Source organism: Psittacula echo (assembly GCF_963264785.1).
Source record: "Psittacula echo genome assembly, chromosome: 7".
Lineage (NCBI taxonomy): Eukaryota > Metazoa > Chordata > Aves > Psittaciformes > Psittacidae > Psittacula > Psittacula echo.
This window is the reverse complement of record NC_137740.1, coordinates 38,314,039-38,336,572: the sequence shown is the minus strand read 5'-3', so window position 1 is coordinate 38,336,572 and position 22,534 is coordinate 38,314,039. Positions and strand designations below refer to the sequence as shown.

The 22,534-nt window shown below is 35.8% G+C and overlaps 1 protein-coding gene across 1 annotated transcript in view; it reads left to right on the top strand.

Annotated features, from left to right (window-relative positions):
- Positions 1-22,534, top strand: part of RSRC1 (arginine and serine rich coiled-coil 1) — a gene marked incomplete at its 3' end in the record, with an annotated part of 170,644 nt that overhangs the window by 82,815 nt on the left and 65,295 nt on the right. The window contains exon 6 of the mRNA XM_080623604.1: positions 7,394-7,445. Within this exon, the coding sequence (XP_080479730.1) occupies positions 7,394-7,445 (52 nt within the window). The remainder of the gene's footprint in view (positions 1-7,393; positions 7,446-22,534) is intronic.

The following is a 22,534-nucleotide window of genomic DNA, read 5'->3' as shown; positions in this document are numbered from 1 at the left end:
TTTCTGGCTCCTCTCCTGGTTTTTTGTTTTTTTTTTTTTTTTTTATAATGATTGCCCTTTCCTAGTTAGTATGTTGCTGATGCCAGTTTCTTTGTGTGTGTGTCAAAAGCATCTATGTGTTTGATAGACAGATATCGCTATTATTCCATGCTTTACATGATTTTTTCCACTCATAATTCATAGCTATCATGCTTTGATAATGACATTAAAGATCAAACTTTTTGTGTTGCATCATTTAAGTGCTGTAATGGGACAGCGTAGTAATTTGCATTAAACTGTAACTGGTATGTGTTGATGGGGGGTCTATAAAAAGTATAGAATTCGTAGGAAATGGAGTATGGACTGTTTGTTGAGCTTGAAATATTTTCTATTATTGTTCAGGCTATTTATCTAATGGAAGAAAATACCTGTGATTTTGCAATTAAAAAATATTTTTGCTTATTAGTATCTGTGATTGCTACTGGGTTCGTGGAGACTGTAAACAGCCTGACAATTCCGCAGATATTATTTTCTTTTTTTTTCCCCAATTTCATCCTCCGTAGGAGTAGTAATGTAAAACTGCTATGTCAATATAATTCAATTTTTTGTGTGCTTCATTTTTTAGCTGCTGACCACTTTCATACAACAAGTGTATCAGCCGCATAGCAGTAAAAAAAAACAATTCTCGTTTCTCTAAGGTATATAATAGAAAGGTAATTCTGGGCAGAGAGCAAACTAGGAAAAATCTCACTTGTTTTTAAAGTTAACAGAGTCACTACCGTCTCTTACCAGGTTCATTTTCCCAATGTATACATTTCCACATTTTCTCAAACATTTAGGTTTTTTAGAACAGGTAGATCTATATTTGGTAAGGACACTGGTCCTACCATGGCCTGTTTCCGAGTCTATTACTGATTGATTCTATCAAAGAAGAAATGCGGACTCATAAATATCATTTTAACTTCTAATCATTTAAGCTGATTTATGTCTGAAAATATAGAGGTTTAATTCAAATAGTGCCAGATATGCTTACTATGTTTCTATGCTATTCATATTATTAATTCTTCTCTAAGATTTTTTTGTGTATGTTTAATGTGGAAAAAATTTTCCTATGTCAGTTTTGAATTTGCCACTCAAATTCTTTGTTTGCTCTGACTTGTGTAAGAAAAAGACTATTAATATGAGTTCTCAATCTCCTTTGTTTTTAGTTTGTATTTTTATATTGTATACTCCTTTGAGGTGTTCTCTAATACAAGTACGTTCTTTATTTTCTATTTTTAGTTCAGTGATTTTTATTTATTTTTTTTTTATCACCTAATGAGGAATAAATGGCTGAAAAGAAATCCAACGATACCTATGCTATGCAAACATGTCACATAATCTTTTCCATAATTTGATCAAACTCCATGTAAAAGGTAGTGGGGTTCAGGTTCTTTGTTGCTCTTTTCCTGTTGAGATAGACTTACTAGAATTGGGATGTATAATATCTCAGGTGAAGGCAGGCCACCAACTTACAGAATATATTAAATTGAAATCACGTATCTATCCCCTTTGTTTAATTTTTATCATTTCTGTCTTGTCTTTTCTCATTACTGATATACATTGAGGTCTCCTTTTAGCTGTTCACAATGATGTGAAACTTTTTTTTCCTGAATTAATTCTATTCTTTGAGAATGCAGGAGGGTAGAGGAGAAGTTACTCCCAGTGTGCATTTACCTGTATTTATCAGCATTATGTTTTATCCTATTCTGTACTGCTATTATCGCTTGATCTGGTTAAGCCTGTCTGTCTTCCAGTCTCCCGTACCCCTAAATACTGTATTTACCTGTAAGTTTGATGGAATTCCATCACTCAAGTGTCTTTCCCACATCCCTGCTGCGACTGTAAAACCAGTCTCCATTTTAATATGGAACAGGTAGCAGTTACTAATACCTGTGAGAAGTTGTGTCCTGTTTTCAGCTGGGATAGAATTTATTTGGTTATTGGTTTGTTTTGTTGGTTTTTTTGTCTTGTTATTTTGTGCTTTGATTACTTCTTTTCTTACGCAGGACTTTTTAATTACAAGCTTTTGACACTTCAAGGAAAATACCAGCTTGTCTTTCCAAGCTACTGTGTGAGGAGGTTGAACAGACTCATGAGATATGGTTGTACTTTTAGTGAAGACACTATTTAGACAGTATATTAATGTGATCGCTTTTATTTTTGCTTTGAATGGAGCTCCTCCTTAATCCATGTGAACTCCATCCATTTAACAGCAGAGCTGCTGTCTTTATCCTTGCAAAGCCATTCTCTTCTTCATCCTAACTAACCACAACCTCATCTTATGCTTAGTTCCTCTGAGCTCCAGTCTGCTTTTACCACTTCAGGCCACCAAGCCCCAGAAGTTCCACACAAAACTCTCTCTCGGTCAGTTCCCCATTGTCCTGTCAGCCTCACATGGCTGCTGTCTACACCTGCAGTCTAGAGTCTGAAACAGTTAGGATGCATTTCCAGGCATTTTGTGAATTGCAGAAAGAGTTGAGTAGCTTCAATATTGTTTTAATTTTTTTTTTCTATACAGTTCCTCTGGTTTTGAATGAGAAGCAATCCTGACAAGATTGTGCAAACAAAATCATTTGATAAAGCCTTTAGACGATTTGTGGTCACAGTAACACAGGGGATTTTCTCTTATATTCTCAGCCTTGCCAAATTTTCTTTTTCTGGAATTCATTGCAAACATTTGCTTTAGGTTTCTGAGACACTTTGGAAGCATTCCCAGATAGTTCTGGATAGCCACCTCTTCAGACATCTAGGAAACTTACATTTTGTTGTTTCTTTTTCTTGTTATACTTTTTCTTAACCTTTTCTTGAGCTCAACAGCTTGGGAAAGGTTAGATAAATTATAGGGGCAATAGGCTGGAGTTAAAATGGGAGGATGGATTTGTGTTCAATAGGGTTACTTAATTAGTGTTTATTTTCGGAGTCCTTTGGGTATTGTTTTAATTTTGTGTTTTTAAACTGGAATTTTCCTGAGTACATGTGCATCAAGAGAAATTTGAACCTGGGGAAATGACATTGTCCTGAGGAGATCGATATTTGACACAGCTACAATTCACGTTCTATTTTCAGTTGCAATATGTGGATGTGCTAATATCATCCCCAGAATGTGAGCAGGAGCATACTATGTTGCCACTGTTATAGTGGCTTTTGGCCAGGAAGCTGTGAGTGGCCTTCACAAAGAAACCTGAACGCAAACCTTTCCTTCAGAGGCAGGGGGAGAAGTAACATTAAAACACTTCAACTGGTGTAAGCAAACTGGCTTTCAAAGTTCAGAGATCTATAGTTTCATGGGATTTTTTAATGTAATACAATGACTGTAGGAAATTTTGGTTTTATCAGTAAGTGGAAAATCCTTTCAAATTACCAACTTGGCTATTTGTGTTAAACAAATTTGATGTCCTACGACCTTTCTGCAAGTAGAACATTGAATTTTAATTTCAAGCGGCACGTGTATCTAAGACAGTTAAAGAATGTTGATTGTGTTTGCTGCGGGAAGCATGGCACTTAGGGTTTGTCTCTCATCTCTATTGGTAGAGATGTAGAGGGCTTAAGGACTGCTATTTTTGTATTTCTCAAATGCAAAGATAAAATATTTGTGTAGAAAACCAAACAACATCCCCTCCCCCCACAAAAAAAATGGTTGCTATCACGCTAAGGTTTGTTAGGCTTTGATAGAGATGTTACAAGAGAGAGAAGTCCTGAAGTTCAGTTAAACTCAGTGTTATTAGCATGTCTGAAGCTGCCCACCAAGCACATCACTTGCACCCTGTAGCTACTAGTGGCAAGCAATTTGTGTGTGGTTGTTTTGGGTTTGTTGGGTTTTTTTTACACCATAATCATCAAATTTAAAGTTATGAGACACTGGTTTTAGTGCAGTTTTATTAAAAAGTATAGTATTTATGAAAGCAGTAGCGATGTAATGCACTGATATACTGCAAAGAAATATGAGTTAAGAAGGATGTGCCACATATTCCTAAAAAAGCTTGCTTTAAAAGTTGAATACATATAGTAAAATTTTTGCTAGAGATATTAATAACAATTATTAATCACATGGATATTTCTATTTCATGCTATCCTATAAAATACCAGAGCTTTCTAAAGCATAATTCCAGTGTGTTAGCAAACACTTTTTGACAATGGGATGTTAAAGTCATTGTTAGGGGTGCCTGACATGCCTTGTGTCATTTTGCTAGTGGAAAATTCCTTTCTTGCTTTTACAGTTAGTGGTCAGCTTCATCAACTGGTACTATAAGTAATTGGTACTATTTATTTATTTATTTTACACTGTTTTGAATTCTGTTGCTTCTGTGTTATGCTTAAAACCATAAGGAAAGTCTGAGAGTTTATTTTGCAACCTGTGCTCAACATGACCAATCATTTTATTGTATTTAAGTTTCCTGAGGGTCTGTCTGAATTTTGTCACATAATGGCCTTCTAAATCAATACTAACCTCCACTAGCTGGTGTTTCTCACACATCGCTAATGGCTTGTTTGAGGGTCTAATTGTGATTTTTTCAGACAAATTCATTTTTTTCTATTTTCTCAGAGCGTCGGCCTCCTCCACCAGTTGGACAAATGCTTTCTGGAGCCAAGCTAGTCACCTTTATTAAAGAACCCTTAATCCATTGATTGTTTAGGGCATATTGATTGATAGCAGAAAGGCATCTGCACTGAGTTCTCCTGTGGGTATACCAATGTCCATGAAGCAATTACCAGTTAGTGCTAGGGCTGCAGTCAGGGCAAAGGGGAAGATGTCTGCAAAGCAACTGTGTGTGCATTTTCCAGTGGGATATTACTAAGTAAGAGAAGAATTTTGATCTAGCCTACCTTATATCAACAAGCATTCATACCTACATGAGATGAGTGGGAAAAGACGTTTTGAGCTGTTTGGAGCATTTCAGAGCGGGGGCTCAGTTATGTTGATACTGGTGGAGTTTCATGCTTAGTGCTGAGAGGCATCACTTGTCCTGCTGCTCACTGCATTCTCTTCTTCTCCATCTGGAACCTGGTTTAATACTTGCTCTTTCAGGGAATTACTGTTGGTGTGGTGATGCTGGATGTTGCCGCTGTGGGTTTTGAATATGGTAATACCTGTAAGTGAAACATCTCTTTCTCTAGTATTTAGTGCTAAACAGACTGTTCCATGGCCGAAAAGAAAAGAGATCCTTTACTTTGAGAGATCCGGGTATTTGTGTTTCATGTCTAACTAGATAAATATTATAAGAATAGAATATTGTATCTCTCAACCAGTCCCTTAGTATTTGAGACACACGAGTCTTACAGAAAAAAGCTGCATTAGAAGTGCATCAGCTCATGCTGCTGCCTGCATTGGGCAGCCTGTAGGAGAGTTGCAGCCTGGGAGGATGCTCATGCAAACTGCTCAGGCTGTGGGGATACACTGTGACCCAAACAAGGCCATGCTTTTCCTGCTGGGGTGGTGGATCAGTTAAGTTAATCAAACACTTTGTTACAAAATAGACAAAATGAATGAAGGAAATGGATTTAATGTACTGTAGGCATTACTGGATTCCAGAACCCACCTGATGGATGGGGTTGTTTGAAGACGTGGACTGTTCACATGAAGACCTGAATGCAGGTGGTATTTTACATAAAACACTTTTCCTTCTCTAAGTTCTACTGCAGTATTTTGCCATGCTGAAGTAACCCTGGTGTTTTGTTCTGGGGGTTTTTTTGGGTCATGGTTTTTTGTTGGTTTTGTTTTTGTTTTTGTTTTTTTTTTTAAATCTGAAGTAGGAATGGAAAACCCACAAACCCATGTATGACTTTTCTGAAAGTTAGTTGGGCAGGTTTTATCTGGATGGAAAGCAGACCTTTTTCTTCGTCTCCTTTCTGTCCTCTAGTGATGTATTTAATATGCCAAAGCATGTTGTAATAATTAATTCACTGCAAAAGGAAGAAGCGTGAAGGTACTTTTACAATAAATGTCAAAACTTTCCTTGCTGCCACCAAGATTAGTGGTCAACTCTAATGGTAGCATTGGTATGCTAGTTCTAATAATAAATTTTTCCCAACAATTTGGGGTTTGTGCAAACAGCTAGCAAAATTCAAAACTAAAACTATTAGACCTCTACAACTAAAATGTGGATCTTCCTTTCTCAATCTGCAGATAATGTAAAATCTTTCAGATTGCATGCAAAATGAAAGGAGCAGTCTCTAAATTCTTGTGGTAGAAATAGAATTGTTCTGTGTCACCAGACCAATTTTGTTAGCTGATCTTCATAGGTGTACATGTAATGTAAAACAAATGGTTAGTAAATGAAAAACCCTAAGCCCTTAACAGCAGAATGTGGGGGGTTTATGGATTAGTGGAAGGTGGATGTTTTATAGAGCTTGTAATTTGTAGTAATATGACATCATTCCTACTGTAAAAATCTGTTTGAGCACAATGCAATCTGATATATCTTTGGTTGAAAGAGATTTTGAGACAAGCTCACTGTCTTCCCCTACAGAGCACAGAGCATCATCAGATGGGACATTCTTAACAAAGAGCTTTGCCTGCTTACCTTGATTCGTATTTTTTATGACTAATGCAGTGAACCTGCAAGGGTGCAAACTTAGACTGGTTACCAAAAAAAAAAAGAAAGTTCAAGTAGCAGTATCTGCCTAGAAGAGTTCTCAAAGCTGAACAATGACACCAGACATTTCCATCATGTTTTGTTTTTAGTGCAGAGCAGAAACCTCCCAAACTTTTCAGATGCTTACAGAAATAATCAACTTCTGAACTCCGTGACAAATGTGGTTTGTGTATAAATTTAACTGTGAAAACGTTTGAGTGGCTTCAAAATTAGAGGGGTAGCAAGCACATTGGACACAGTAAAATATCACTTGGAATAATTAGCATAGTGGGTACACAGCCAACAATGTGTTCCTCAACCCAACAGATGTGAAGAAATACCTTAAGGAGAGAAAAAAGTCAAAACAGATAACAGAAGTGTGAAAAACTTACCATATTAATCATATTAAAAGCTGATTCTGAGCATGCTTATGTATTTTTGTGTAACGGGGTCACCAAGGTGCTGGGGAAGATTTGCTGTTGGAGGACTGGGAAAGGAGCTGGAGGTGGGCTTCAGCCTGGCCACAGTTGCAGGTGCTCAGGTTGGTCCGGCTGCCACAGCGCTGCCTCATGGGGATGGTCTTTCTTGTCAATTCCAAAAATTTACCTGAGAGTTTCTAACTTCAATACACGAGTACTCATTTCAGTCTGGAAGTTGCTTTGGATGGCGTGTAAGCACAGTGTCACTTGCAGAGGTGAGAGCTTCCCATTGGCGATGGCAGGACTGTAGGTGGTAGTGTGTGACCTTGCATGTTGAATGTACAAACAGTTATAAAGATTTTATAAATCCTCTCTTTTCAGACTCCTGCTGAACAGGCCAAAGCTAGATTACAGCTGGTTCTTGAGGCAGCTGGTAAGTGTGGCTATTATAAGTAAAATCATATTGTTCAAAATGTGTTTAACTTTTGTAATACCAGATAGTAATTTTATCCTTTTCTGTTTGGCAAATGCCAAGTCGCTTTCTCCGTAGCTCACTTCAATTTCTAGTTAAGAGGAAACAGGTGTGCATCACCATTGGCATTTAGTAAATCCTTTTAAGGAGATAAAAATAAGTATTTTTTGTTCACTGTTCAGAACCAGCACTCAGATTTCATGTGTTTCTCCTCTTGCTGCTGCTGTTACTGAGACTTATTCTGTGCTCTCAATTTTATTTTTTTTAGCACTGAATTAGTGCATGTATATATTTGTATTTATTTATTTGAAGTGGTAGCTGAAATATGTAGTAAGCTTTCCAAAAGGCTGAGACTAAGAGGCTAGTCTGCATATTAATTCTACATGGAGAGAAGCATTCCTATGTTGTCCAGGACTAGAAAGAAGGGAAGGCAAGATGCATATCTTGGTAACTGTTTTTAATTTTGTATTAATTTAACTAATTTAAAGAAAAATGGGAGAAATCCTGTAGTTCAATGGAAGATCTAAGACTTTAAAGTAACTGTCCTATTGTACCAAAGATGAGAGGATCATTCCTTTTATCCTGCCTTATTTGCAAATGTTGTGTTGAAATCCATGAAACTGATCAGAGACATGGTTGCTCCCAAATGGGCAGGAGTTCCGCTTGTTTAGTTTATTTTTACTAATACAATAGTGTTCAGTCTGCAGCCTTGACGTGCACTGCTTCATTTTTCCCCTGTGGAAATTGCTGTGAATTTGAGCTATGGTGTAACTTAGGCCAAGGTCCATTTTGCTCTTTGCAACCTTAGGTTGCGTGCCCTTGTGGTGGCATGCTGTATCAGGATGCCTGCTCTTCACTGGCTTTGGTGCAGAGGCTTTTGTCCTCTCTTCATCCAGTCTCCAAATGGTTATTTACATGAGCTGCATATAGCTTGATGCACCTACAGTGTGGGTGTGAAAACTTCACTCAAGAATCTTACACTGTAGTAGGGCTGTGGTAATTATAAAAAAAATATAAATTCATAATGATCCTTCTATGTAACATTGCTGGATGTTCTTTAAATACTTGTGTTTGTCTTCAAAATGTTAAAATAGTGATTTAGCTCTGAAGTGGTAGTCTGTGGTGAGCTTTGTGATCCTAATTAATTTCTATGTCTTTTTTTCTTTTTTCATTAGAACTTTGTCAGTTTGTCACACAAAAAGGAAAGCTTTCAATATTTCATATGCATTGTTATAAAAACATTTTTGTCTTTAGTTCAGCTTCCAGTTCTCATATATATATATATTTTTAACTTAGAAACAGCAACTTCCAATAAACACCTTTTTTTTTATTTCTTTCTCTTATGGAAACCTTCTGTTTTAAGGAATACCAATCTTCTCACATTGTTTGTTGTTGTTTGTTTTGCTTTGGGTTTGGTTTTGGGTTTTTTTTATGCATCTAGCCTTTTGTATTGTGTAGCTTCAGATGCATTTTTTTCTTCTCCATAACTTTTAATAAATCTTGGAAGCATATAATTATAAAACAGATGTGACAGTACTGACCTAAAAAAGCACAATTTGTGTATGCTACTCACATCTATCACATGTTATTTTTTAATTTAACACCTGGAAAATGTATAAAAGATATCTGTGGGTTGTATATCATCATGACCTGGGTCCCCAAAATTTCTGAAAACATATAAAAGGTCTATGACATTGTTAATTTGAAATATTCACAATTGAAGTCTGAAACTTAGATTGAAGCTGCAAGCTGTTTATAAATAACTCAAGACAGTTAATCTCTTTGTTTCTCTTCCATCCAAAAATATAGGAAGTAGTTATTTCCTGGCTTTATATTTATATTTATATTTATATTTATATTTATATTTATATTTATAAATCTTGGTAATCTCAGGCATTTGCTATCATTCCCCCTCCTTCACCCATCCTATATTCATCAATTAAATTGAATTTTTATTAAATTGGTGTGAAAGGAGTGTTGGAAATGTTAATAATGTTGTTTCAATATATTTTTGTGTGTTTACTCATTGCAAAATCAGTACTTTTTTCATCTTTAAAAAAAAAAACAACAAACCTGCCTTAGATCGTGACTGAGCAGCTTTTCAAGGAGTTCACGATCAACAAGTTTGTGTCAATTATGTTGTTGCTGTTGTAGCATGATGTTGTAGGATTTAATAGAATATAATGTAAATTTAAATCTGTACTTTAGTAATAATGAACAAAGCTTTTTGCATATGCAGTGCTTGATACAGGATCCATCCCAAACTTGTGCTTTAATTTGTAGAGTATCTGACATTATTGTGGGATTGGAGCAATTCCCAAGTGGGGAAAAAAGTTGTACTTTATTCAAAATGTACCGTCTACATTTTAATGTTCTTAATAACTCTGCACTCCTCTATGGTTTGGCCAAACAAAACAATCTTGCCTTCTACAATGGCTCAAAATTGCCAGCAAGTGTTTGGAAAGGTGCCTTCATTGTTCATCTCTATTGACATGCATCTCTACTGATAGCTTAGCAACAAGGCGCTGCTGAACTGCAAAAGTTATTTTTTATCACATTTTTCTGTGCTGCAAATGGTACTACAATGTAGTTTTAGTGACTTACATTGACTAGCTAAACATAGTTCAGAAACAATGGCCGGTTCACTGGCGCTGTGCTGGGAATACTGTCCCACTGATGCTGCTGGTAGTCTCCTCCAGACTGTATGCAAATATGAAGACCTTGTTCAGGAGCAAGTCATTAGTGTTGGTACTTGTTTAATTTGCAACTTCTCTGGTACGTACATAGAATTTGATGTCTGGGCTTAAGTTCAGGTACTTTCTTCAAGTTGGGCGCAGCAACAAATATGTATTTGTATGCAGTATACATATTTTTTAAGAGAAAGCATTTGGGCTGTTGCTTTATCAGAGAGTGCAATGTCTGAGGATATTTTGTCCAAATTTAAAAGCAGGAGTTCCCAATGTTTCTTCAAGCATAGGAAATGTCAGTCCAAAAGCTGGTTGCATAGTCCATAGTCATGTGGTTTAGCTAGTAAAACAGCTAACCTGGCTTTCATGCTGAGTACCACAGACAATGGGATGAGCTACAAGAGACACTTTATAAGGAGTCTGATTTCCAAAAGTATTTAGGTACAAAAAGGTTTAGATAGTCCTTGTTTTGCAATATTCTTCTTCTAGTGTTTCAGTGAACTATTTACGTGTTAGAGGTGTCTTCTCAGTCTGAAGATCATAGAATCACTTAGGTTGGAAAAGACACTTAAGATTATTAGGTCCTGGCACTGCCAAGTCCATCACTAAATCATGGCCCCAAGTGCCACATCTACAGGTATTTAAAATACCTCCAGGGATGATGACTCCAGCACTTCCCTGGACAGCCAGTTCCAGCGCTTAACAATCATTTCAGTGAAGAAATTTTTCCTAATATTTAATCTAAAGATGTTTGTGTGTACCTTTTTTTTTTTTTCCTTTTTCCACTTCACATCAGCCTATTGACATGGAAATTGTGACTTTATCCCTGTGGCTTTATAAGCAAGAGAAAGTGGTGTATTGAAATACACTAGTAATGTTATCAATTTACAGAATATAGGTTTGAAAGTGCTTTCAGTGTGTGAGCCTTTTCAAGTCCTGTCCTAGTACAATGGCCATAGTTTTAAAAAAGTTAATTATACATTACAGTGTTCCCTCTGCTCTTCACTGCTTTCTTCATTACCAGAGATGCTTGATTTTAGGGAAGGTAGGTCCAGTGGCCAACTGATCAGCTTCAGCAGGAATTAAAGATAATTAGTATCTTGTGGAAGTCTGCTTTTAGAATCTTAAATATTACTTTAGGACATAACAACTGATTTCTCTGAAAGACAAAATATAGCAAAGACTAAACCATACTCTTTTTAATTAGAATTTTGTTCCTGGTGTGTTTTGGTAATGGGAATTGTGACTTCTGTTGTCTTGTGTAAGAGCTGGTAAAATATGAAATATTCACCTCTATATGGAGGGGAGGATGGAGAAGATCGTCACTTTTATGCTCAGGTAATACAGTGCTGTCAACAAGTTGTGTCTCCAAGTCCTTCCTTCATCGTTCATGCTGACTTTGCTATGCACTTTCTTTTTTTTTTTTTTTTTTGTGGTGTAATGTTAAAATCTTTGTTCTCATTAAGCAGTACAATACTTGCAGATACGGAAGCACTCTGCTTTAATTTATAAAGCAGCCGAGTTTTGATTTATAAAACTTGTCATTCATTCAGTAGAAGTTGTTGGTCTCGACTATAAATTTATGTTTGCACAACTTTACTTACTTACATTTCATAATATTGAAGTATCAGAAAGCCTTTTTATCATCCTCTAACATTATCATAGCAACTTGCCATGTTTGAGCAGATGTTAAGCAGGCAATAGTTGAATGTTAATTTTGAGAGGGTGGTATGTTTAAGCCTATCTGAAGTATGTTGCATGTGGGCCTTCCAGACTTAGCTACAATGCTTTGTCTCTTGGGAGAATTTTAAAGCTAAACCTCTTTCTTTTTGTCACTCTATATGGACTCTCTCAAGTCAGTATAAAGCAGATCATCCTTAGGCTAAAGCTCTTCAGCTTTTGTTATTGGGCTCTGTAGACCTGTAATTAGGCCTCCTGGCAGGCCTTGCAGGCCGGTTAATGGTCATATGGAGTTTCTATGAGGCAGACTGGCTTTGTATAAATCCTTCGTAGGGATACGTTCATGGGTCACTTCCTACCAGGACCAGGCTTTGTGCTGCTGCCCCACAGGCTGACAGGGAGCAGGTTCCCTTGACCATCGATAGCTCAGTTTGCAGTGCACAATCTACCCGGCTAATCCCCAGTGTAAACAGAGGATTTAGCTGAGCTTCTGTCACTTACAGTTGCCAAACCACTTGGGTGTCTGTGATTTCTTTCCCAGACTTCATTACTGAGAGACGGAGAAGCACAGAAGATTTGTGCTGGGGTTTTGTGCTAAACATTTGCTTACTCATATTGCTTATTTTAAGGAAAAAGTTTGCCCTGCTTCGAATCCTGCCTTGCTAAAACCTATAAGCTTAACCAGCTTAAGCTGGTTAATTTGAGCTGTGAATTGTTGTGTGGCACCCATGTTTTCTCATAAGGATTAAAATATGGGTAAAGATTCAAAAAATGTAAATACAGTGATATGAAAAATAGCATATGGATGTTTCAAGTTATCAATATTGCTGCCTTTACTAAAGAAGCCTGAAAGTTTTTCTATGGTGATAAGCAGATATTTCTTACTCTCCATATAAAGACGATGACAAAAGGCAATTGATCTGGATTTTCAAAGGTCTAGAGTTGAAATAAGTGACTGATCTATTTTTGGAATCTGCATTTCAATCTATTACTGAAAGAGCATTCAAGAGTAGAGCGGTTTTGTGGAAAGAATTCTTGGCAGAGTTTATTTAAAGAAAACTTTAGAACTGAGACACTAACATGACGTTAGCAATATGCGGTAAAAATTGATGAATACAAATCATAAGCATTTAACATTTATCAGATCTGTTTGGCAGCTATTCTAGATATTGGATATTTAACTCATTATCTTTGAATTATACTGTCATATTGCTCCCTTTAATTTTGTACCGTACATCTTTATTACATTTTACATATTCCTTAAAGAGAAAATCATTGAAGATGAAAAGTACTTTGGCCTTAGCTGTTGTAAAAATTGAAGTGTTTTATAATACATGTTATTGGGGAGAAAATCCTAATTTGCACTCAGTGCTTGATAAATAGTCAAATATTCTCTACTTTCTGGTATCAAAATGGCTCATAACAGATGTGGCTGAAAGGACCACATACGTAGACTGTATGATTTTAGTCTGGTGGAACTAATAGGATCACTTGCTACTTTATGGATTCTTGCTTTTCTTTTACTTTAATAAAAACTGTTTAGTTAAATAGGATTGCCTCTGTTTTTCTTATTTTCTAGCTATGCAAAGTAGTAAGGCAGGCAGATGGCAACAAGTATGAAAAATTTGCTTTTATTTGTGCTCATTTTTAAATGCTAAATTTATAAAATGTTTATGGATTTCTTATTTTGATTATTTTTTCTTTTGATTTTGCTATTTGTGTTCTTTCCACTGAAAAACTTAGTTTGAATTTCTAATTATGCAAACAGCTTTAGAAGGGTGATAATGTACTGGAATATATGCACAAAGGATGAAATAATACATTAAATATTGTACCTGATTCATGGAAATTTAAAAATAGCTTCTAAAATAATGCTTTTCCCATAAATTCTAAGAATTTGAACTTACAACAAGCTTAAAAGTTGCTGAATATTGAAAAAGAAATTAATAGTTACTATGTGGGTATGCTCAGTTTAATGCAAAATTCTTATTTCTATCAATTTCAAACAGTTGTTTTGAGTAGTGTATTGACACTTTGGATAATTTTATTTCCATTTATATAAAAAAATCTCAATTATGTGAGCAAAGATGTCTTATTGAATTACCTTTTCTCTTTATGACAAACATGGATGTAGCACTAAAAATGTTTTTCAAGGTGTTTTGTGCAGCATTTCTTGAACTCCATGCTAAAGAGACTATGAATGGATAAGAATCTATTCCTAATGAAAACACCACTGAAAAGGCAAGACCTAGGTATGGGTATGTAAGCACAGGGGAGTTAAGACATTATAAACAAAATCCAGAAGAAGTGGATTAAAAGAAAAAGTTTTAAGTTAAAATTCATGAAGCTCACTCTGCAAGGTTGTCCTGGGGAGGCTAGAAATCTGTTCATGTTTTCAGAAATAAATCTGAGGAGAAACTGTCAATCTGTTGCTGCTGTGGCTTCAGGTACAAGCAGCAACTGCTGTAGCCCCAAGAAATGGAAATGGCCTTTTTTTTTTCTTTTTTTTTCTTTTTTTTTTTTTTTTTTTATGTAATGCCTTTTTTGTTTCAGTGCTTGCTCTGTGTTATTGCTTCACTTTATAGCTGAGGCTTGGTCAGGAGCAGTAGGTTTTGCTGTTTTGCCTCTGTTCCTCATGTGAGCAAGTGATATAGAAAAAGAAAATGATACTGAGAACTTCAGAGGGAAATGAAGAAGGTGCGTGGAGGAAAGATAAAACAATTGTTCTGAAAACATACACATGAGGCATAGCTATTGCAGTATGCCCTTAATAATAGTTTTCTTCAAATACTGAGGTAGCTATCTATTTATTTGCACATTTGCACACGTTAGACAGCATTGAGGATTGACTGGGATGGGCAGGCACAGGTGTACTGTTTGGCACAAGATTTGGGTTTGCAGTAGTGATCAACAGTTTGGTTAAATGTACTAAACAGAGAGGTATTTTGTTGTTTGTTAATATAGGAAATAAATGCATGAAACAGTAGTGCCTTGCATTTGTGAATTGCAAAACACAAATGCAAGGAGATGGATTCCTCCCATCTATAGTCTTTCTAATTGACATGCAAACATACATGGTGATCTTTTCATGCATACCAGTTAGGATGCAAAGAGATAATGATAAGGTTTCCTGAACTGCTACTTTTATGGCTGCTCTTGAATGACTGAGTAACAATGGAGTATTACTTTTATCCAGCTGTATCTGATCTGGGCCATGTTTTCTCTCACTGCTCTGAGAGACTGAACATGCTATGTTAGGTTTTTTTAACTACCCAGTGTACCAAATCTGAATTAAGTCCATCAGCCTAATGTCCTATTTTGTCTGTCTTTCCAAACATGTAGAGGCAACTATTAGAGGCTCCGGTAGGAGGTCTGAATATTCCCCTCACTTCTTTTGGTTCATTCTTAAACAGAAGAAACTTCATCTGTGTATTTCATTAATTGTTTTTTGCCTATCTGTCACTCCATTAACTCTAAAGTGAAACTGAAGTCCTTCAGAACTACTCTTCTGCCAGAAGATCAAGCAGAAACTTAAAGAAGAACTTTTATTCTTCCACAGTGAATGTGTTTTCAGCAATTTGATCTATAGTGATGATATTTATTTTATTTTTCCCTGAAGTTCCTAAAATAGCTGATACCGTGGAATTCCTTTGGACATTGTTCAACAAAAAAACCCTGTTACCATCTTGTTTTATATTCACAAAATATTGCTTTGAAATTTTTGTTAACATCAGCTTAAATCCAACTTCTCACAGGCAGAGAACCACCTTGATTTCTGTTGCACACAGGTTTTGAAGAGAAAACATCAGGTGCTTAAGACAATCCAAAAGTCTTCTGAGTATCTTATTCTTTTCCTCCTACAGGATCGCTATAAATAAAACTACACTTTCATCCACTAAAATGAATCCAGATATTCTGCATCTTTTCCCAAGAATTTTGTGTGCCTGTTAGTATGTTTACATACCTGATTTTCCCATTCACAAACTTTTCTACCCATCCTCATCCTAGGTTTTTTAAGCTTTGTGCTAGCAAGATCAGAACAGATACAGGTGTTGTTCAGTAGAAAAAAAATGTTCTTGATTTTTTTTCCTTATATTCCAGGAGTCTAGACATAAATAGAAGATTTAATTTTCAGGAATATGATTTGCATGATATGTAGACTGATGAAAGACTACAGTTTGCAAAATTTGATGAATGATCCCCGTGTCTGTTTTGATAAGTAGGCTTTATTGTTATTTCTTAAAAAAACATTTGTTGTCTGAAGAATTCATAGAAGAGGTCTTGCACTAAGAAGAGGAAGGGTGGTGGTTCTTTCAGTGTCTACAGAACTGGTGGGAATTTTGATCTTTAGTGAATCATGAGTTGGCACCAGTCTGTAAAGTTTGTTATTATTCCCTGCCTCAATTATTTCACAGGTAAATAAACTGGAATTACACTTGTGAAATGGCTAACAAATTGTTCAAGTAGGATATACAGTCCAATTTCTCTCTGCTACCATCTGATGTACTGAATGCTCTGTCTTTATTGAATTGTGGAATAAAAGGTGCAGCTTCCCATAGCTAGACTTAAGGGCTATCTGAGCTCATCCTTTCCATAAGGATCTGAAAATGTATTCTTCCATCTGTATTCCTGTCCCCATACTCTACAGGTTAGTTCATAACTCTTGATTGGTGAAATGCTTAATTATTTTTGTTTTCATCTGCTCAGTTCTGTTCAGACAGTATCACTGTGACAGATGCACATCCTTAGCTTAGAGTGATTTCTCAAAAGTTTTCATAGTATATCCTTCTGCTGTAGGTACCTATTTGAAGATGGAAAATTTTATCATATTCTCGAAAATTAGCTAATTTAGGAAACTCATCTAATTATAGATTTAGTGAACCCAGTTTTTAGGTCAACTGCTGATTCCTACTCAGCAGATTTCTGTGCCAAAACCAATTTAGTTAACGACATCAGCAGAAAGAGCACTTCTGAACAAACTCTGAGCGATATGAGAATAAAATTATATAAAAAAAAACACCACAAAAAGAAACTCCAAAAACCCAAACAAGAAAATGAATACTGTAATAAATTTGATTGATAATTTTTATATTGTGTATTTTATGAGAATTGCAGGTATTTAAAGACTGAATTTTAGAAAGATGTAGAAAGAATTTGAACTGACTTGGATTGTCTGCAGAGTGAGCTTCATAGCCATGCACAAGTGCTTGTACAGCTGGATGTTGGATACATTTCTTCAACATTACTTGTTCCTAATTCACTAGCAAAGCTACCTAATCTCATTAGAGTACTACAAAAATAATACTTTGTGCATGCAAAGCAACAACTATATAAAAAAGTCATTACTCCAAGTGAGTACTATTTTAACATATTAATGGTCTTGTCCTTACAGAGTGTGTGATTTTGAAATGCAGCTGTTTTGTGTCATTGGTGAGCAAAGTAAGCACTTGATTAGTCAATAATTACTTCAATAATTAGTTCAACCTCATTCTCATTATTGCTGATAAAATACAGAATTTTAATTAAACAGTCTTGGGTAGAGAATAAAATATGTTTAAAGCAAAATAATTCAGTTTTGCAATTTAGAATACCATTGTATCAGTATCCAGAAGCCATTCATTTCAGGACCTATTTTAGGTTCTTGCAAAAGATTAAAAAAATGCTTTGAACCATTTTTATTCAATGTTTAATTTTTCTAGTTTAAGAAGCCAATAAGTAGTTGCTAATGTAGGGATGTCGTAACATAAAATAGACCCTGTAAGTAGACTTTACAGTAACTTTACTAGTTAGGAACATTTATTGCCTTTCTAAATAGTTGTAAATCTTTAAGAGTTTCTATTTTTTTGTTAGATTTTTATCTGATACTTTTTCTTATTTGTGCTACTGAGAAACAAAAGTATCTCGGGCTTACATTATAACTAAGGGGTTTTCAGTAATATTGTAGCATATGGTATACATGATTTTGATGCAAATATGTGTGCTAATTATGTGCAGATGAATCTTTCAGTCCTGCTATTGATCTTAAGTCAAAGACAATTTTTCAGTTAACGTAAGTTTTATATCAATTTATATTTAGCAACTTTGCCCAATAATTTAATTATACCCTGTTTTGGCTGCAGAAACCATATGTGGTTGTGCAAATAGTTTCTGTTTAAGCATGCTGTTTGGGAAATGTTACGTCTTAATATTGATAGCAAAGTATTTATTTCTCATATTTTACCTGATTTGTCACACTGTCTTCAGAGTATAGGTGCCTGCTTTGGTCTGTGGTCAGTAAAGCATTAGCCAGAATGTCTACCCCAAAGATATGTTGTAACAGTCTACCCTGTAAATCTTTGGGTATTTACCATCCTTCAGTTTAGATTTTCTACAAGATAAACTGGAGAGTGTGTAGCTGGATTTTGTAGCATGAATACCCAGAAAAGGGCTTTAAAATGTTCAGTGTGCCCAGCAGCACTGACTCTGGCTAAGGGGCACAAATCACGTGTTTAAATGTGGAGTGTGTTCAGCTTGCTGAAGAGAGAAATAAGTGGAAAAGAAATAAAATTTCTTTGCTCTGTCTCACTGTCATGATGGTGCATCCATCAAGTTTTCGAGTGTGAGTGTGGAGGTAATTTTCAGAGCCTTGCTCACGCTCCAGCTGGTAGGCATTTCCAAGGCACCTACAATGTAATAGATGAGTACTCCTTATCTATCAATGGATTTTAGATCTCAGTGCCCTTTTGAGGTAGAGTCAAAGTTTCAGGGAGTTTCAGTGACTCACCAAAAATCACAGGTAGCCTGTGACAGGAGGAATGAAGCCTGTGTCCCAGAACTTGGTCTCATGTGTGACCATATCATCCTCATTTCCTCCTTAGCTCCAGACTTAGATTATAAATTGTGCTTAGTGATTAGTGCCTTATCTGCTGTTATTTTTCAACTGGGAGAGAACTTCAGGGTTGTTGAGGAATATACATTGCTAAATGTGAAGAGAAGATAGCTGAACTGCAGATGCAGAATTAACTATCATTATTGTATATAAGTATATACTCACAGAAAAAAGGCAGACTTTTAATGAAAGATTAATATTTTAGTTTCTGTATTTTCAAGGCCAGGTTGGATGGGGCTTTGAGCAACCTGGTCTAGTGGAAGGTGTTCCTGCCCATGGCAGGGGGGGTGGAACTACATGAGCTTTAAGGCCCTTTCCAACCCAAACCATTCTATTATTAATTTGATATGATTGCTACTGAACAAAATGCCCTAAGTTTAAGAGCCAGATATTGATGGAGTTAGTACTTGATGCTGTGCAGTGTGGCCCATTCTGTCATGGAGCAGAGGGGCATTAAGAGATGGTCTTTCAGTTGCTGGAGTTTGTGTCTCACCATACTGATCATTGGAGGAAACCCTCCTCTCGAACTCAGGCACAAACGCAGCCCTAGGGGTCCAGGGACTGGTCAGAACTGGGGGTTCAGTTGTGTGACAGCTTGGGACCACAAGGCAGCTGGAACAGCAAGCTGGCTTGCCCAGGGAGTGTTTGACAGAAGGAACAAGGTGAGATCTCATCCCTGCATATGTGGCTGAAGTCATCAGGCAGTGGGCATTTCAAACTGAGCGTGTTGTTCTTAATGTTGTCAGCGGTGGCTCCTCCTGAACGCAGACCTGGCTCTTGCAAACAAACTTTAAAAAACTTCTTTTGTTTTTCTGCACAGTCACAAAGTGCAGAAATGTTGATGGAGAGCAGTAATACAGTCTGGGATTAAAAAAATCTTAAAGCCTGGAAAATACAGCAGGAATTTATGAATCTGGTTATACATAGGTCCACAGGCTTTATTTTCTTTTGGTTCCCTTTTAGTTTTGCTAAGCTCACCTTTCCTGCTTGCTGAAGATGTTGAATTGCATCATTTTCTTGAGGTATTTCACAGCAAGTGGAAATAAAAAGCTGCCATTTTTGTGCTTTTCACATTCAACCTGAAATACAAGCTCTGAATTCAGAAGTATGGTTGTCCAGTATCTGAAGATCTTGTGTTGTGCCTACACGATCTTCTTGTAAATCATCTATATTATTTTTTTCATTTGAGAAAGGATAATAGTAATAATAGTTAATGTGGGTAATAAAATTCTTGGTTTAAGGTTATTGAGTGAATATTTATCACAACTTTATTAAATATGGAGAACTAAGTGTGCCATTTTCTCCAAGTGGTTTCGTTTGCTCATGTTCTCTTTGTTGACCCAAATGAATGAAATTAGAACAAACAATCTCTGAGTCATTTGTAATCAAGAGCTGATTAATGGAGTTTGGTTTCATAGCCATTATTCATTCAAGAACACCTGATATCTTTCCCATAAACAAATTGTGTTTGTCCAAATTAAGAAATTAAATGAAGCATTTGATGAGTTTATGATTGACCCCTCTAACTCTGAGCCCATTAGTCAATGTCGTTATCATACAAAACTGTTTGACTAATGTGCTGTCTGAGGAAGCATGTGGATTTATTATGATTTCTGATTAATGCATGCTGCAAGCCAAACTACTAGATTGTAATAATTTCTTGATTTTCATTTTAGCAGTCGCTGAAGATTTTCATCTGTGATGAAATGCGTTTGTGTCCCATTAGATTTAGAGATGATTATGAGGTGTTGACTGAATAAATCTTAGAATATAATAGTGGATGTTTTGCTAAGCCCTTTTTTTCCCAGTGGTGCAGTTGTGTGAGGCTTTTTATAAGGATGACCGCTTATCATTGAATAGGAACTTTTGTGTGACTTATGAGGAGTTCTCATCATACTTGTGAGACTACCAGTAAGAATTTCTATTCAAATAGGCAGTACTGTTTTTATTGTTTGTACTTCTTTGCTTTATGAAATTTTAGTATCTGTATTTTTTGAAGTGTACTGAGGAGTGTTTGGTTACTTTGGTTATTTTGAAAGGATTTTATATGACAATATTTTCTGTCTATAAAAATGCTCTTGAAAAGCAGACTTTAAACTTTTGTAATAGTAAGATGGCTTTATCTTTTAAAATGGTATAAATACTATTATTTCGTGATTTTTCTTCCCGTTTTAGCTATCTAAGATTATTTTTTTATTTGATCTTTTAAATGTAATTAAGTATGTGCTCTGTACAACAGGTTAGAACAAGTATTCCCTTAATTCGTTGGAAACGGATATTTTCAGCAATCCACGCTTTCTCAGTATTTTCATGAACTTCTTATTAAATAGTGATGTTATGAAAATGCAGTCTTCCGAGACAAAATTGTTTTCTGTTTCTCACCAAAGCAATTTCTTTTTTATCTGAGACATAAAAGGCATATATGTTGTATGTCTATTTTAAAAGGCAGTGCTCTTTCCGGATCATTTGGATGTTTGCAGTACAACCAGGGACTTTATCTGATATTTCACTTCTTTGCTTCTAGACCACCATTTTATATTGCTTCAATCTGGGGGGAGGAAGACATACTTTGTGATCTTCACAGCTAACACTACTTGTATTCATTGGATACTGCTACCTGTAGATATCAGAACTTACTTATATTTTTAATTTTAAATTTAAAAGTATGCAAATGTACTTGGAGAAAAATATAAAAATGTGTCAGAGGTGTGGGTTTTTTCAGAAAAGGAAAGAAAAAAAGGGCATAGAGATTTTTTTCACAGAAGAAATAATGTCTTTTTCTCTAGACAAATGGAGTTGCTTCCATACATGCCAAATCAGGTAGCAATAGGCTTAATCATACCAAAGTGATAACAGGAGTTAGAACCAGAATAAGCTTAGAGCAGGGAGGGGTTGCTGTGTTTTGTCTGTGGAAGGGTACCACCCATCCTGGCAATGAAACACACTGTTACCCTCCAACAGTATCTTAGTTAACTCATTCAGAAGAATTGTTTCAAAGACTGAATACAGCTCTAGTCTCTCAGCTACTTCAAGTGGTATATTATATGTATTAATAATTTTATCTAAAGACAAATGAGTATTTTCCCTTTGAAAAAGTACTAGATAGCTGGAAGCTTTTCCTGGTCTATTCTGAGAGCTTCCCATAATGACAATTGAAGAGTACATCCAGAGAGTTTTATTAAAAAAAAGAAAAAATCTCCCAAATATGTGATGAATAAACTTACACTAACTGCCTAGAGCTATATTTGCCTGTAGCATTTAAAACTCCTAATTCCTTGCTTGGTGTTTAGCTGTGCAGGGAGACCTGAACAAGCACCAGCAATCTCCTTTTGATCCTAAACCAAAGAGTGTGAAAGGGAGAGAGTTTTGAGTTACATCATCAGCCTGGATGCTTTTTAAGAACAGTTAAATGATAAAATGGTAAAGAAAGTGGTCAGTGTTTATTACTTATTTCAACAGTGTATTGGCAGATATAAACCGTATGTATGTACATACATGCAGCTATATATGTATTTCTCTAGGCTTCTTTTTTTGAATGGAATGCTAGACTTTCAATTAATACTCTTCCCAACGCAAGTCAATATGCAAAAGCAAGGAAAGTTGATACTGACTTAAATTTGCAGACAATTATTTCAACCATGTTGCCACACGTTATTAAAGAGTTGCACTGTGATACATGGGAAAGGGCAAATAGTGTCTGTAATAAAAGGCACAAGTAGTGGAAATCTGTGTTCTCTGCCATATCACTTCTGTTGACTACACTAGCAAGAAAAAAAAAAAGTAAAGAGGTATTTCGAAACACAACTAATGTGAAC